The sequence below is a fragment of the Camarhynchus parvulus genome, chromosome 1 (genome assembly GCF_901933205.1).
Source record: "Camarhynchus parvulus chromosome 1, STF_HiC, whole genome shotgun sequence".
In the NCBI taxonomy this organism is placed as follows: Eukaryota; Metazoa; Chordata; class Aves; order Passeriformes; family Thraupidae; genus Camarhynchus; species Camarhynchus parvulus.
In genome coordinates, this window is record NC_044571.1 from 8860580 (window position 1) to 8879189 (window position 18610).

General features: G+C 36.8%; 1 protein-coding gene across 1 annotated transcript in view; it reads left to right on the forward strand.

Annotated features, from left to right (window-relative positions):
* RPGR (retinitis pigmentosa GTPase regulator) overlaps positions 1-18610 on the forward strand; it is a 53742-nt gene that overhangs the window by 5383 nt on the left and 29749 nt on the right. The window contains exons 3-7 of the mRNA XM_030950351.1: positions 3663-3755; positions 6296-6358; positions 7871-8029; positions 9490-9639; positions 15014-15172. Of these exons, the coding sequence (XP_030806211.1) occupies positions 3663-3755; positions 6296-6358; positions 7871-8029; positions 9490-9639; positions 15014-15172 (624 nt within the window). The remainder of the gene's footprint in view (positions 1-3662; positions 3756-6295; positions 6359-7870; positions 8030-9489; positions 9640-15013; positions 15173-18610) is intronic.

An 18610-nucleotide genomic window follows, 5' to 3' on the forward strand; every position in this document is an offset into this window, starting at 1 on the left:
TTTGCATATCATTGGCATAAGCTTGATTAAAATGTCCAAGCAGGAATTTTTTTAAGCAGTGGGTCTTCTTTAGGTCTTTAATGCAGTGATGAGCAATATATATTCCAGCATCACTTGTAACATGTTTCATAATGGTTCTTGCCTCATTTCTGTATTTTTTGGCCCAAGAATACTGATAGTCCCCTGCATCTTTTATAACTGCAGGCTTTGGAAAGCAATTAATTCATCCTTATGGGAGCTGGTGTGAAGAAGTATGAATATGCATACTTTTAAGATCTCATTCCAATGCCTGTGTATTAAATTTTATTTCCTACAAAACCCTCAAATTTAACAGCTCTCTTATTGTTTATTTGCCTTGATTAGAGTATCCTAGGCAGCTTAACCACATTTGATCAGAGACTGATCCTGTTCACAAGGGGGAAAGTGCTGATGAATGAAGACACCTTTTCTGAACTCAGTGCCCTGGAGAGAATTGAAGCCCCCAACAGAAGAAGGCAAAAGGAGAGAAAGAAGTATCAGTTGTGAAAGTGGGAGTGAGAGGTGCATATGGAACCACAAAAGATAGTATACTCATAATTTCAGGTTTTGTAAGGCATTCAGCATTCAACAGAGATCTTGGGAACCCTCCAGCTGTTTTGTCACCAGCTTTCTTCTATTCTTTCTGCTTACCAATAGGTCATCAGAACATGGCACAATATCTTTTGCATCAACTGCAAGGGAAGGATGAGAAAGATTAGTGCACATTTGTGTTGATGTATGTGAGCAAGCAATATTCTGTGCTGGTTTTACTTGTGTGATGCCCAATGTCCTAAGCATGACTGTGCTTGTTGCTCAATAAAGTTTCTGAAAAGATCACGGTTTGTCTAACAAAACTGATGCCACTGTTATTTTTCTGGGATTTATTGGACTTCTATATGAGTTTTAAATCAACTGTTAACATAATTTATTCACTAAATAGTTCAAATAAAAATAATTTAAAAAATAATCGTGGTTCCTTGGCATTTGCTACTTTCTACAAAATACTACTTTTTATGTTTTATTCAGATACAGTTTCTCAGAAGGATCTTGTAGTAAATATTCAAGGCCTGTACATTGCCTCCCTGTCTTATTTCTCTCCCACACTCATATAATTTAAAAAGAAGGGGTGGGAATATGTAAAACATACCTTTAAGCATAGGTGATTAGAGTACTTGGCTGCTTGCTATGACAAAGCACTTGGGATTTCAGCTGATATTTCCCAGCTGCCCAATGATTGCCTTTCAAAGCACTTCATGAACCAGAAGTGCACATGACTGATGGGGTTGTCAGGAATCACAATTGTGATAGCAACTGTTCATGAGAAATGAGGGGGAAGGCAATCTCTTACTGAAGTGTCCCACAAAACCTCTGTTGCTACACATGCAAGTGTCTTGTGGCTTCCCTGGTAGCCCTGAATTGCTGTTGGTGAAACATCTGCTGGTGTACCTGCCAGGGAACACGCGCCTGGGAGAAATACTTCAGTTTTGCATCAGGATAAGGGTGGAGACTGCTGTTGGAAGTGTGTTTTCATCACCAAAACAGTCTGAGTAGGCCTTTTCATTGTATCCTATTGTTTCCCTCCTGCTCAGAGTCACAGTCTTACTCTGTCTTGTGCCAGCCATTCCACCTGGCAGGTGGCCACAGTCTGGATGATGGCACCAAAGTGGAAGCAAAAAAACCAAGAGTAATCTGAGTTTATGAAATTTTGAAATTTGATTCTTGCCTATTTGCTGTTGGGTTCAATGCATCTGTGTGATGGCTGGGATATCTCAGTATGCAGTTATGAAAATTGTGCCTTTTGCATGCAAAATTATATTGGATTTCTTGGCCAGCTTAGATTGAATCATGTCTCTTCTGAAACTTGATTTGCTCTACAGACTGAGAAACGTTGCTTCATTACAGGCATTTGTTTAGGTTCCTCTGTAGTTCCTATTAATTCTCATTCTCTTTCTAAATTAACTGCTTCCCGGATTTCTTATTTTCTGTTATACTCCTTGGAAACCTGACATTACAAAAGGCTGTCAGTCAGTTGTAAAGGAATGTGGAAAAATTCCTCTCATCTATTAAGCTCCTTGACTTACAAAGCAATGCCTGAGAATTTAAAGACTGATATAAACCCCAGCAGATTATAGGATGAAAAGCATGACCTTGTTTGAATTTTGCATGGATAAAAGAGAATGTGCTTAAATTGAATTAGGGCAGCTTGGCATCATACTCCCACAAAAGTACTGCTGTCTTAGGAAAGCAGTTGGAAAGTGTAAAGCAAGGATACAAGGAAGCCATACCAATATAGGATAAGATGTCATTTGTTGATAAAAATCCTTTCTGTTTAAGGTGTATTTGCTGTCAGTGACAGCTCTGCATGTGTTTGACATGATTGTGTTATGAAAATTAGGATGGAGATATAAATGCTGTTAGTAGAACACTGTGAGCATGAATTTGACCTCTGTCTTTCTTCCCTTCCAGCTTTCTTGGAAAGACATAATATTGACACATAGTCCCACGTGCCAAGAATTGTAAAATCTAACAATCAGGATTTTAGATACTAGTTACAGTTAAGCACTGGTGTGGTTTTTTTCTTTTTAACTATGTGGTTATAGTTAAGAAAATGAATTGATATTTTTATTAGAAAAGGATTTTTTGGTAATGTTTAAAACATTGCAATATCATATTTCAAATATGATGCAATATCATATTTTCTCTGTAAATCACAATCAGAACCTTCACTGGGCACAACCAGATTATTTTGGCATTACTATATGGAACTGCAATTATGGATTGTGGTTGTGGTAATTGTAGATGATGAGGGTGATGAGCTCTATGACCAAATTTCTGTCTAGGATGACAACGTTAAGATGGAGTCTAGTGCACAAAGCTCTGCAGACCTTCAAAAGTAAACAAAGTCCTTTTAATTGTTGTGAAAGGGTGGGAGATTGAGAGGATGTTGGTTTTTTGTGGGGTTTTTTGCTAAATCAGTTTCTATTGTTTTGCAAAGATTTCTGTTGGAACAAGGGTTTATACATTCTGTCTTTATATGCAAAATAACAAATTAATACAGTATAGTATTAAACTGATACAGTATAGTAATAGTCTGTGAACATTTATCAGAAACTACATTTGAGAGAAATGCATATTTGTAAATCATTTAAAGACATTTAGCAGTAAAAGAAATATCCCACCCTAAACAATCAAAGAAGTCAAATATTACAAATCTGTACTTGTATTTATCAAATAGCTGCATTATTCATTTGTGTCTTTGGAGTAAAAGATGTGGGTGCTCAGTTAGATGTGCTGTTATTTTATAAGGTATTATATGTTGTTTTATAGATGCTGGGGTTTCTGGACTGCAGGGTCTGCCCAAAAGTACATCTTGTTTTCTGAAGAGCACTTCATCTGTGCTGTAATTAAAGATGAGGATGTTTCTTCTTCTGGCTGGGGATTTCTTACTTAAACAATGCAATTACTATTTTTGAACTCTAAAGTCACAAGGATGTTAATTATTGTTTACACTTATGTACTGAATTGCCTAAACTTAAACCTTACATTAGAAAGGAAGTAATAAGTTCACTGTGAGTGAATGACCATCTTGGCTGGAATGAGGTGTTCAAACCCTTGTATGGATTCTGTCTGTGATTTTTTTTCAGGGAAAGGTAAACTCTACATGTTCGGCAGTAACGACTGGGGCCAGTTAGGACTAGGATCAAAGAACACTGTCAGCAAACCAACCTGTGTTAAAGGTTTGTGGGATTTTTCTTTTTTTCTTTTTTTTTTGTCTTTTTGAAAAAAGACCCTTGTGAAAAGGTACTTCATAAGACACAATTCCAAAATACCTGTTTCTTTATTATTCTTCATCACTTGTGCACATTAGTGCACAAGATCAGGAAGGTAGCTCTAAAGGATCCCTTATGGATTTTCCATTACTTCAGATTCTGAGTTCTTTTGCATCTGAGGATTAGTTCAGATACATAGAATCCTGTCATTTTTGAGGGCTCTGACTTTATGTAGTACTTGCTATTCTCTCAAACCACATCTTCATTTTTTACTGCAGACAACAATCAGATGCTTGGTCTCTGCATGGTCGATGTGTTTGAAGCCATAGTTCCAACAGCATTGTGTAACCTCTGTGTCACTATTTTCTTAGCAACTTTGTAAATGAAAAAAATCTTATCAGAAACTTTTCACAAGTACTGTTACATTTTTAACAAGTATGAGAAATGCCCCAGGGGACATAAATGTTAATACATTTTTATGAGGCAGTAAAATAAATTCTTGTATCCTTTCACGTGTTGGAAAATATGTTTTCATTGCACTGTGATCTTTTTGATCTTTCCTAGCTGTTTTTATGTTGTCAAACAAAGCTGAGTCAATACTTTTCCTTATCCCTTTACTTATGTCAAGTCAGATCTATCCCATTAGCACATTTCTTTTCACTATTAAATGTTTATCTTCACTCTTTCTGCCAGTGGATCGATCTGTTAGCTTATTGTTAAAAACAAATTATCCTGCTTGTTCAAACTCTGTTCTTCCTGATTTAGTTTATTCTACTGTCCTTTATTTGCTCCTGCCTCCATCTCTCTTCAGACTGAGAATGCAGCTACTATCAGGTACACATCTTCTGTCAGTCATGTGAGAGATTGATTCCTGCTTTGGCTTAAATATATTTGGTTTCAAGTTTTGGGTTTGCTGTTGAATTGCAATGGAGAGTAAAAGATGAAGAGAAGATGACAGCAATTCAAACCAGACCTGGCATCCATTGAAAAAAGTCACAAGGGGGGTGTCTTTTTTCTCTTGGCAGTAGACAGCAGGAGGAAGTCCTGGAGCTTTTCTCACTAGCCTTTGGTCATCACTTGGCTTTGGGAATGGAGTTGCAAGGACACTTTTAATTTTCTGCTTGGAGCCAAATGCTTATGTCTGCATGTTTCTGAAAAAAAAAAAATAATTCTGGGACTTGGTTAGAGATTAATGACATTGGTTATGAAAAATCACCAGCAACATTGTAAATATAGCATATCTCATAACATACAATTATCTAGCCTAAGTGGGAGGAAGTTTAGGGAGCACAGGCTTCTGAAGAGCTGACTAAGACCATCTCTGAAGTTGAAGAGTGTTGGGACATAAGGATTGTAGGAAGAAACCACCACTGGAAATGTTATGGTTCCACCCTGATGGTAGTGGTAGGTGTTGGATAGAAGAGGCAGGAACCTGAATTTGGACAAATTTTGTGTTTATGTTACAGAGCAGGGGCAGCTCATGCTTAAGTTGATAGATTTGTTTGGTGACTTGGTAGAAGGCACCTTAATCTGGATGTTAAAGAACTGATGAAAGCTGATCTGGAGGGCTGAAAAAGGGTTTGTGAAAGGGGTGATTGTTGTTGGCTTTGTTGTGGACTAGTGCAGTGGAAAAGCAATTAAATATTTATTATGTAAAAATAATCCTGGTTTAGAACATTGTATAGGGGACATGGACATGACTGAGAGAAAATTATTTGTTGACAATGAACAGTAACTGGAGCAAGAATGGAAAATTCAGGGAGACATTTTTCCTCTCTATTTCTGAAATGGAGGACACTTTTCTTAGGAGAAAAGGAACCTCTGTATTCTCTTTTTCCCACCAAAATAACTCCTGACTCTCCTCACATCCATTCCCAGTCTTTCAAAGTGACCAGACTGCAGAGAAGTGCATGCCATGGCACTCTCATTGGTGTTAACTCAGCTGAAATTGAGACAGGATGACACATGCAAAAAATGCAGGCACTAGTCCAGGTAGGGCTGCCCTTGGCAGTTGAGATCAGTGATCAGAGCACAGCAAAAAGGGGGTGGGAGCACAACAAAGGCAGGTAGGGATGGTAAGACAAAGGAACAGGATGGTTTCAAAGATTTACAATAGTGGAAAAAGTCTAAGGGGGAAGTAACAATGGCCCTGTTAATGAAAACTGAAGACAGCTTAAATCATTAATTTCATCCTGCAACTTAATATATTCTTTGAGGCATATCCCATGAATGGCAAATTCCAGGGACTGTGGCACTGGGGTGAAGTAACCATCATCAAGTTAGCTTGAGTGTTTTAAGTTTTTAAGGTTTCACCTATTTTCTTATCTTGGGGGAATACTGATTTGGTAAGTCATGCTAGATTCAAATGGGCAATGAATTTTGTAATAATTCTGTTCGTAAAAATGTGAAAAGAAGAAATCAGAGCTCCCTCTAGAGCATAGAACATGTTGTTGAACCAGCTATCAGTTTGTTTATAACATCCCCTCCTCTTTGGTTTTAATTCTTAGCTTTAAAACCAGAAAAACCAAAACTTGCTGTTTGTGGAAGAAACCACACTTTAGTTTACACAGGTATGTAACCTCTATTTCATACATAGATGCATTTCTTCCTTTGCTTTCATGCAAATTACATTAGGAACCCCAGAAGTGTTGAAGAAGGGAAAAAAAAGAAAAGAAAATGGGCTTCTAAAACTCAGGGGTTTGACGTCCAGTTATTAGAATTCACAAATTTTTAGAATTTTTAAATTTATTCTGAGCAAATGCATTTATAAACTGATGTTTGATAGTAGTTTCCCAGTAACAGACATATGGAAAAATTTCTTGCTGGCATTTGAGGTGTGGTTAACAATTACGAATATTTCCTTTAAGCCCTGTAAAGATATATTGTTAATTTTATATGCATCTGTAGTCAAATTTACCTTAGATAAATAATCTTTATTAGTGTGAAGTTATATATTTGAATAAATATACTAGAACTGAATGTTTTCAAGTCTTCAAATTTTCCTGCATTTTTGGTTACACAATATAGTCTGCTATTTCAATGACAAGTTGCTTTATTAAGCTATAAATAAATAAACTGTAAATATGACCTTAAAAATAAATTTGTAGAGATACAGTATACAGAGAATTTATGAAGGTTCTTGTCATGCTTCTATAATTTATGTAATGGAATAGCCATCTCTGTGGTTGCAATCCTTTAGCTTTCAGTAAATGTTGTAAAGGGGATTGTTTGATTATTAGGAGGTTTATATACATGAACACTGTAAATAAGATTGTTAGAATAAAATAGAACATATTAATAACAATCGAGTATGCAAGTCTGCACAGGGTAAATATTAGTCACCTTTGGTGTACACACTGGCTAGGTAATTTGTGGCCATTATATGTCAGTTTATTTATCACATTTCTGTCTGGGTTTCTGTTAATAATAGGATATATCTGTTTCTTCATAGATGAGCACTTTAGATGTGAAACATACTAAAATTAAAAGTATAAATCTTGAAGTTCTCTAAAGTTGAAGATATCTGTCATCAGTGTTAAATTCAAGATTCTAGAAAAAGTACCTGGTTAATTAAATTGGAAGTTATTTAAATATTACAATAAGTAAAATATTTCTAATAAAAAACTAAGTAGAACTATATTTCATTCACTGTATTCAAAACTATCAAGTTATTAATTTCTTTAATTTACATACTAATACAGCTTCAGTTTTTCTTGTATGTGACATCATGCACCCTTTTCCTCCCACTTTATTTCAAAATATACATTATTTGTGGAAGGAGCTGCTTCTGGTTGCCAGGGCTACTGGTAGTCATTTTCTCAGAGCTCTTGCAGAGCTCCCAATCACATTTATTTTTACATCAGTCTCCAGAATAGTGGGAAATGCAGTAAGGTCTTTAGGAAGTTCTGCTCCAAGTGTGTGCAGGAAAACCTTGCTAGCTGCAACAGAAACTGCTAATTTCAGCTGGAGGGTGTTTCAGGACAACAGACCCTAACATTTTTGTGATGTTTTTTCCATTGAAAATTAAATCACTTGTTCTGGTTTCTTCTTTCTCTGTATTACCTGTACTTTTCTGTATGCAGAAAAAGGAAATGTCTATGCTGCTGGAGGTAACAGTGAAGGCCAGTTGGGATTAGGTGACACAGAGGAAAGGACCATGTTCCATTTAATTAGCTTTTTCACCAACCAGCACAAGATCAAGCAGCTATCAGCTGGGTCATACACCTCAGCAGCAGTAACTGGTGAGAACAAATGCTAATAAAATCTATTTATGTGTGTCTAGCCTGATTCCAGGAAGACATTTAATCCAGCATTCTGTCTGCATGTGTGGGTGCATTTTCTATCCTCACTGTCTTCTTTCCTTAGTAGCCACAGTTGTTTTTTGACAGCCAATTTCCTATTTTAACAGTCTGGTAAGGGGTGTGTGTCTCAATAACTTCTTAGAGTTTTTGTGAAAGTTTAGTAGAAATACTTACAGAGGAGGAATGGTATGAATACCCTCAAAATGGAAAAAAACCCTTCAGTTTATTTCCAGGGAAAGCAGCTACAAAACATGAATCCTATGAAGACTAAGCATCTTTAATTCCACTTGTTACTGCAGCTGTTGCAGTCCATTGGTTCAGGCTGCACTGCTGTGTCATTCCTTACTAATTCTGGGAGAGGCTGAGCCTCTCACTTGTTTCTCTGGTGGCAGAAGTATACCAATTATACATCACAACATGCTGAAATCCACATAGTTATAATACTTCCAGTCACTGGATGGGTGGTCTTTTATTACCCTGTAACGCAATTTTTCCTGTGTTGCTGTAAAGCAGTTTTTTCTGTGCATGTTTAGGGTAAGTTATTGAGGCTGTAATTTCAGAACTTAAGAGAGATGCTAGCCTGCTTATTTGGTTTTGGGTTTTTTTATACCAATTGCTAATATTCTCCTGAGTTTTTTAGATTTTTGGGACAATTTTTGAATTATTTTGACTCCTTACACCACCTCAGTAGTACTGTAGGTAGTACTTTGTTATTCACAACTTATTTCCCACCAATAAGAAATATGCATAGAGAAGACTTTACCTCTTCTAGAAGAATCTACAGACTTTTCATGTTGTTCACTGTGTGTTTTTTTTTTTTTTTTTTTTTACTATTGCCATTGGTCTTTGTTTCAATAGAATCTGGTCTTAATAAACCTGGAACATCTACTATTGGAGTTTAAGGAAAGCAAAATGAAGCTGGTCAGTAAAACCACCTCTGAAGAGAACAGAAAGATAAAGCATGAATAAGTGGGATGCCTACCAAAGTCAGGACAGAGAACAAGTTTGGAAGAATGAGGAAGGAGTGACTTACACCTAGGAATGAGAAGATGCCTTAAATTCGCTGTAATATTTACATACTGACCTCTGGCAACTGAATTGTCTCACTCAGTCTCGTCCTCTTTCTGAAGGAATGTTTTTTACACAGTATTTTTTCTGTTGGTATTTATGGCCTAACATTGGTTGATGTGTAAGTGTTCTGGGTCACTTTTGAAAAGCTTAGGAAAAACCCTCTTATTTCCAATTCCTTTTTGCATTAAGCTAAATTATCATGTATATCCTTGAGATCATGACATTCAGTAGTATCATATACAGAGTTTCTGAAGTACTCTTCAACAAAGGGCTTAACCTTTTATTAGTTTTTGTTTTAAATCTATTAACTATCTGTGTCTTCATTGTAGAGGATGGGCAGCTCTTTGTATGGGGTGATAATTCAGAAGGGCAGATTGGCCTGGCCGGTGAAGCCTCTGTCAGTGTCCCCTGCAAAGTGGATATTGGAAAACCTGTTTCCTTTGTATCCTGTGGATATTATCATTCTGCCTTGATTACAGGTAAGAGAATGGGAATAGAGGTTAGTGGAGACAAGACAGTGGTTTTCAAATAGTTGTTTGAAACTTGATACTGTATAGTTGTTAAAAACTGGCATGGGACAGAAAGCCTCCTATGTAGTTTTGTATCATACAAAGAAAAAACTTGCAGTTAATTTTTCTTCATTTGCACATTGTTGTGTGAAAGTATATTAGAAAGAATGAAATATCTTATTACAGTTTGTTTTCATAAAGGTTATTGCATATATTGTGGGTTAAAACTATGGTTTCAAAAATCCAACTTTTTTGAGGGTTTTGATAATCAAATAATAAACTTTATCTTCTCTACAAATATCAATATTGAACTGAGATGCTATGTTATGAGAAAAAATTAATCTTGTTAGAAGTAAAAGATTGTTGTCCAAGTTTGTGTTTTGGTCTTAAATTTAAGTTTTGAAATCATTTAAACTGGCAGTACGTGGTATGAGGAGAAACAATGCTGCAGTGAGCTGTTGTCTGCTCTCCAAACCAAACCACCTCCCTATTGCTTTCCACCTCTCTCTTCCCAACTCTCCATTGGTTTCCAAGGTGAAGATTCCACTCACCTTTTAATAACGCCAGTATGGATGAATTATCAGCCAGTATTGATGGCGTTATGTATGAGCAGCTATGAATTCCTCTCAGCCATATAGATTTACATTATTAAACTTTACTGTTTGGTCCCCTTAGAGTAATTAAAGATTTCAAAGGATCAATAGTTTTGATTGTAAAGCTTTTAATGGGTACCCAGGAGCTATTCCATCAGATACCTTTCCCAGATTACTTGATAAATGTTACTTTTCCACATACAATATCTTTATTGCTCTCTGAGAACATGCTGTTAACAGAATGAGAGCTTGCTACGGTGCACAAATATTAATTAGGTGTTAGGCTGGTAGTGTGCAACTTTTTATTACAAATGCTTTATTACAGTAAATGAATTAAGTGTCTGGGCCTGATCAGGACCTCAGCTTCCTGGACTCAGAATAAATGGGGGAATAAAAAGATACTTTCTTCAAGGATGTAGTAGTAAAGTGTGCATCTCTGCCTTTGAGCTAAGAGCTGAAGGTCCAGGAGTGCAGCAGGATGTCACAAAAGTTCTTATTAGTAGAAGGGTTATGAGGGTTATTATTAGTAGAAGGGTTGAGGACAAACATCTGAGAATAAAGAGAGAACAGTGTGTGCCAAGTGCCCTAAGGAAGTGGAAACTTTTGACGGAAGGGGATAAGAAAAAAAGGCTTAGGCTTGTACCTGGCTAAGAAAAATGGAGCTTCTTAAAATATTGATAGGTAGAATGAACTGGTTATTACCTGTGAAAATGAGGAGTTGGTGAACCTATTACTACTTAAACAGGCCTGAGTATGAGGTGGAAAAATCTTAATTTTTAGCCTTAATATCTGCAAATCCTGCATGAATTCAGTCTATGTCACTAAAGCTACTGACACACACATGGCATTCTTTGCGAAAGCATAAATTTTTTTATTACTTTCCTTGGGCCCCTTGCCATCAGTTTTATTCGACTGATACTTCAGCTGCCATAAAAATTTAGTATTGGGCATCCAAGTACTTTTGCAGAATCGATTTTCTGTTGCACTACTGTCAGTGTGTAGCTACACAGTGTTTAAAAATTAGCTTTATGCATTTTTTTCTGAGTATAACATAGTCACAGGATGTGTTACTTACCAGTTATTAGAATATTACAGAATTACATTTTGATTTTTAGACATCAAACAATGCACTCTTTTTAACAGTGTAACATGCTTGCAGGATTTCAAACTTGGTAGATGCTGTCAGACTGAGCTGATGAGCATGGGACCATATGGCTCCCTTTCTTAATATGTTTATGTTTGACATAAGGTGTGTGCTGGCTGAAAAACCTGTTGGGAACACAGGCATATCTGGGTTAAAACCAAAAGGTGGCTCATGAGGACACTAGGAAACATAGTGTGGACAGAGAGTGCCCTCTCCAGGGCAGGATGTTCAATAATAAGAGAGTATTGAATAAAAGAGTGGTGAAGTGTGGACTCCAGCTTTTTTTTCCCTTTAAAAATGAAGTTCTTATTTTTTTGACATTGCTGGGTTTTAGATTTTTTTTAGTAGACTTTTAACTTTAAGGTGCTTAACTGCTATAAACACAAGAGCAATGCCTCTAATAGTTCCAAAAAGGGATGTCATCCTTCTTCCTTCTGCATTCTAGAAGGCCTTCTTTGCAAGCAATTTAACTGCTGAACATATCTCACCCTTATTCTGCCATGTACACGTGGACTCCACTGATGCCTGAGTGGTTGTAGAATAGAAGAACAGAATAAATCCTGAATATAAAAAAAAAAAACCACTAAATATTTTAAATAAAAAACCCACTTCTGAAATTTAGACTAGGCATATAGGCCTGTGCCTATATGCACAGGCAATGGCTAAATCAATTCCATATGCAAATTAGGAACTAGTCTGATTAATCAGTTCATATTTGAAAGATGATTGTTTGCTCCCTTTCCCTCTCCTTTGCATTTGTCAAAGAGTTTCACTGAAAAGAAGTCCTTAGTCTGTAGCTTCCAGCTCTCTTCAGGATTTTTTCAGTGTGTTTTCTTTCCTTCCTTTTTGCAGGCTTTGGACATTGTGTCCCAGTATCAGGGTTATGCCTCAAGCAAATCAACAAGAGAAATAAACTGCTGGGAGAGTGTAGCAACAATTTTGAGTACTTATACAGATCTTTCCTTGACTTTCCTTTGATCACACACTCAGGAGGGGACAATTTTTCAGGAAGCATTAATCTTGGCGAGCATGTACAGCTCATTTGTCCACTGCAGGAGATGGAGAGCAGGAAAAGCTGATGTATCTCACCACTGCTCTGGCTTCTACAGCAGAATTAGATGTGTGGAGACAGAAAGGAATTGAATATATTAGACCCCTTCTAGTGTTTCCCCTGCCTGAATTGTAACTGTAATCAAGGTCAAGATAGATTCTTAGTGAGAATATGTCTTTTTATAAAGAGTTTTGCAGATTCCTTGAGTTCTTTTTTTTAATACATTTTGTCATTATTTTTAAGGACTGGTTTAAGAATCATTCATGCCACAAACACTTCCATGCTCTGAATTTCAGTGTTTGAGACAGTTTTAACCAATTTGGTCTTAATAAATATTTATTTTCTTTTTCTTCTCATTTATTCAAGAAATGTGAGCATTATCCAATTCTTTTGTCCACTCATTTTTGTCCCTCATTTGCCACCAGCCAGATCTCTTATCTATGCACTCAAATGCACATTTTCCTTTGAGGGACATTTTCCATTCATTTGTCCATTTTCTTGATGTGCTCCTGTGATTTTAAGTTTAGTGATGCAGAAAATCACATTAGGGAAAGTTCAACATGTGAGAGTGTGACTCATATGAGAGGAACAAATTAAATAACCAGGTTTTGTTGTGAACAGAGTGTCTTTAAAATTCAGGTGTACTCCACACAGTACATCATGTCCTCAGCATGCAGATGCACTCAAAATTTATCTGGGTTTGACTGGGTTCTGTTCATGCTTGATTGCTATTTTTCACAGTTTTTAGACCACTATTTGCCCAAAAGGGATGTGTAATGTATTCAAAAATTGCTTTGGTAAATGGTTTTATCTTTGTTAGCTGGATTATTAAGTGGAAAAAATGTAATAAACTTGATGAGTTTGGGAGGCTTGGCCATTTGAATCTCTAATCCTCTTAATTAGATAATGATTGGATTAATTTTTTCAGTGCAATAGTGTTTAAAAAGAACTGCTGGTCTCTTCAAAGAGAACTGCATAAGTAGTTATCTCCCAAGTGCTTTTGGGTTTTTTTTCAAACTTGTTTTTAGAAATATATGGCTGATCTAAGAGTACTGAAAAAATACTTATCTTCCAAAAAATACAGGATTCTTTTTGTTGCTTTTTTTGTTCTTTCCACTTAGGATGCTTAAAATCTCTTTTTGTCAGCAGAATGTTTTGGTTGCAGAAAACCTCACATTGCAGTTGATTTTTATCTTTTTAATTGGGCTGCTGTTTTAGAACAGAAAATTGGTGCTGATGCAAATAACAGCAAAGTATTTCTGCATATAGATATACAAATAAAATCAGAATTAAAACAGGAAATCAAACTGAACAGAGAAGCCTAAACACGGTTCATAGGTTTAAAATTTAATAAAATGTCATTTTTTGCAGCTGAGGTAATTTGTTGGTTCTTAAGAAGCACAGACAGATTGAAATGACTGAAAAAATTCTTAGAGAAGAGGTGTAGAAGAATGTAAGAGAGCCTCGAGAAGATGAGGCTGAGAGGGGCCCTCATCCCTGTCTGCAGGGAGGGTCAGGGCATGGACCAGGCTGCTCCGTGGTTCCAGCAATGGGACAGGAGGAATGGGCAGGAACTGATGGCCAGGAAGTTCCACCTGAACATGAGGAGGGATTTCTTCATTGTGCAGTGACCAAGCACTGGGAAAGACACCCAGAGAGGGTGTGGAGTCTCCCTCACTGGAGATATTCCAGAAATGTCTGGACACAATCCTGTGCCATGTGCTCAGGGATGATCCTGCTTGAGCAGGTTGATTTTCCATCAAAATTCCACACAAAATTATTTTCTGTTTCAGTTCAGATTCTTACAAGCAATTCTTCATTTGACTGAAATACTGATTACAGAGAGAATTACCACCTCTCGGAAGCAGGATGTATATGGTTTTGTTTTTCCTGTGGCTACATTCCTTGCAGGCTAAATATTGTGATTTGGAATTTGCAGGGGACTCAAATCTAGCACCTTTGTGTCCCATCAAAGCAGAGTGAGGGTGAGGGGCTGGGAACACAAACCCTGCGAGGAACGACTGAGGGAGCTGGGGTTGTTCAGCCTGGAGAAAAGGAGGCTCAGAGGTGACCTTATCACTCTCTAAACTCCCTGAAAGGTGGCTGTGCTCAGGTGGGGTTGGGCTTTTTCTCCAGGCAGCACTGACAGAACCAGAGGGCACAGTCTTAAACTGTGCCAAGGGAAATATAGGTTGGATATTAGGAAAAAAGTTTTTTACAGAAAAAGTGATGAAGTTCTAGAATTGACTGCCTGGGGAGGTAGTGGAGTCACCATCCCTGGATGTCTTTAAAAAAGCCTGGATGTGGCACTGGGTGCCAGGGTTTAGTTGAGGTGTTGGGGCTGGGTTGGGCTCAATGATCTTGAAGGTCTCTTCCAACCCAGTGATTCTGTGAATTCTGTGCTTTTCGCAGCTGTTTGGGCGTTATACAAATATGTTCAGCTATCCTGTGATGTTCATATTCTGTCTTTATAATTTGTGTCTGCAGCAGTCTTGACAACCCATTCTTGCTCCTGAGTGTGTGCTAGAAACCATACTCTGTTCTGTATTTTCACAGGAGATGGTGAGCTCTATACTTTTGGAGAAGCTGTGAATGGGAAACTGGGATTATTACCTGAACAGCTGAAGAACAATAGAGTCCCACAGCCTGTACTGGGAATTATGGAAAAGGTTAATAAGGTTGCTTGTGGTGGAGAACACACTGTGGTGCTGACAGGTATGCAATTTAACTGGCTCTTCTTACAGCCCTGTAATTTAAACTCCATTCCCTTTAAGGAATTTACATCCCACTGAAGGGCTGGATGCTGACCCTAACTGGAAGGCCATTGTATACCAAGCAGGTAGAAATCCATGTACCACCCAGCTGAGGCAGGCCTGTGCTGCACTGCCCATGTCCCTTGGCTACAGGATGAACTTGGCCAGGTGATTTTAACAGAGGAGCTTCCAGGCCACTCCTGGTTGACACGACTTGCCTGTCCTTGCTTTATCTGAAACTTCAGCAATGTGAATGTGCTTTTTATTCAGTATAAAATGCTGAATTTATCAGTATAAATGATGTATAGAGTGGTTTTGGGTATAAGAAAATCCTGTAAGAGCTCAAAGTGAGGTAACCTTCCATGGATAGGATCTGCAGAGCATGCTGGGGTCCTTTTCAATTCCACGCAGCCCAGGACTCCCAGCCTCTGAAGGGACAGAAGGTTATTGATCCTGTCTTCTTTTTCTTTATAGTCTTAGCTCCAATAAATAACATTTTCAGAGAACTTTACATAGGCTGAGTGTCTTTCTTACTGGAATTGTAATAAGCCAGCACCACCTGGTGCAACACAGATGATTGATGTTTTTTTCCTCTAAGGAGCTTGAAGTTGTTATTGCAGTGAGAGGGAAATTCTAGAGGAAAGCTTCCATTCTGTAGTAAATTTAAATGCTCTTGAATATTTAGGAAGGTATGTAGGAAGTCACTTTTCAAGTAGCTTCACTATCTACTGCATGCCTGAATGGATTAAATATCTCTTATTGTGATACAGAATTTGCTTGTGCCTTTGAGCAGAATCTTTAGCATAAATATGAAACCAGTACAGACATTTGACATATTGTGCAGGTTATGAAAATCAGCAAATACAAATGTTACATATTAATTCACAGGGCCACATATATAGTACTTGGAAAATGCTGTGTGTTACTGAACTGTTAAATGGTTGTCTGCCAGTGGTGACTGAGCTTTTCCAAGGCATACATGCAAAGCAGTGCCAGCCATTTCTTTCCACAAATCCTATCCTGACCTAGAGTGGTGTAGAAGCAGGAAAGGTAAGTTTGACTTTGCCTGAAGATAGTTCAAAAATATCAGCTTTAGCTTGCAATGAGTATAATATGTGTAAAACTGAATAGCCTGTGATTTTTCTTCTGCCAAAATAAAAAAGCTGTAAAACCAAGATATATATAGATATATAACCAAGCTATGTATATGTTGGATGGATAGATATGAGTCCTTAAATCTGTATTCTAATCTGTATTCTCTGTGGTTGTCTTTTGACATTCTTGTGGTGTGCATTCAAGGTTATGTAGCCAAACCTTCTAAAATATAAACTGAAAATCTAACTGAGGGAGATTGTGAGTGGTGTTGTGTTGCAAGCCATTGGAAAGAGTAAAGGTGGAAGTGAAATGCTGGAAAAGATTATGTGTAGTGAGTCAAGCTGCAAGATTCTGGGTAGGTTAAAATTCCTTTGGGAAAACTATAAAGAGGAAATAGCAGTAGCTAATCCAGGAAGCAATGTAAACATCTGTCTACATTTCAATGCCTTTGACTCCCTTCTTCCACCGAGATACAGTCTTACCCTGGCAGTATTCTATGTCACAAAATAAATTTATTTATGTGAAATCAGATTACCATTATTAGTGAAAAAATGGCCATAAATTTGGGACCAACAAATGCATAAATCATAGCATTATTTTATGAGTTATAAAGTGAAGTTTTGTAGAAAGAATTTGATTATCATCATTGATTATTTTTTTAACCATAAATCTGAATTCAACCAGTAGATTTTTTGATTTAATGGTGTTTCATGTGATAAAAATAACCATTATAACCAATGACTGTTACAGAGATTTAGAAGAAAGACACAGACCTGGATGCCATTATCATTATAGTGAAATCTGTACAAGAGCTAGAACAAAGAGGGAAATATAAAAGCCATAGAAAAATGCAGTGAAAAAAATACTGTAATAAGTTAATAAATATACATATATTTAAGATTTTCTTGTTTATGGAAATAAATTCTTTAGTAGAAGTAGGAAATTCAATTCTGACTGAGCTGGCAGTTGATGATCAAAGTGTTGAGTGCCAGAGGACCTAGTAGAGTCACAAAAAGAGGAAAACTATATCCTCCAACAAAATACACTTCCTGAAGATTTAATAGTTGTGATAAGAGTGAAAAATCAGATAGATGTTTTTTAATGTGATTCAGCTGTTATTAAATGGGTGACAAATGTGAACTTCCGACTAAGACACTTTGAGTTAAACAGTAGAGAATAGTGGCAATAGTGTCTCAAATGAAAGATACTTAGTCAGAAGTGTTAACATAGAGAACATTTTCTGACTCAAAGCAAAATTTGAACAAAAAGTTGTGAAAAGAGATAGATGTGGATACTAAAAATTTTAAGGGACTGTGACATACATACATAAATGGCTTTGCACCAGAAACTTCACTTAAAATTGGTCCTAAATTCATCTTGAGGTGGTATGACCAGAAACTGAGAATTCTGATGAGATATCTTTAAAGAGGGGCAGAAACATTTACACCTCTTTTAAGCTCATTTTCATAAATTAGGAAAGTAATACAATTTTGAAGAAACTCTGAATTTCAAGTGTCATCCTCCATGAAAATGGGTGCTGCTTGCCTTTAGTAACACAATATGTACTGGTGTGGTTTTCATCCTTTCAGGGTCTTTCCAGCTTTTAAGGATGTGACATTTCAGTCTCAGGAAATGAGAATTGAGTATGTGACTATTGAATATTCCATTGCTTCATCTATCTTATTTGACATAGCAAAAGCACAAGAGAAAATGTCATATGGAAAAACTGTTGCTCATCTTGGCTCATTTCTTGACATCATTTCTACTTAGAGTTTATCAAATTAGAAGAAAGCATAATTCAGTTATCTTACAGAGTATAAGGCAAGTTTCTTCCTGACTCTTATGTGTAATTAGTCTATTCCAAAGCACTTAATATGATTTCTTTTTTATGACTGTTGTCTATTCTATTGGCAATTTTGTGTGGTGAGAACCACTGTTATCTGGGTTATTAAATCAAGGTACTGCTTGGAATCTCTACAAGCATCAGAGTAAAAGGTAGAAAGTGTATATTAAAATAATTCTTTGGGTTTTTTCCTCTGAAATTCTAAAATGACAAATTCAATTTTTTTTCTCAATTAAATTGTTGACAGCAATAATTTAGGAAAAATCCCAATTTTAAAAAGATTGGTTTTAGAAATGTTGAGTGTAGTATTGGAAACCATCATCTTTACAAGCTCTGTTGTTACCTCTGCCTTTAATATTTGCAATTGTTCCAGACAATAAGCAGAATTGCATTTAAAAATTCTATCATGTAAAATTCTTGATAGCACAAGGCTTTTCATTTCATGGCAGTCAGTCAGCCAGT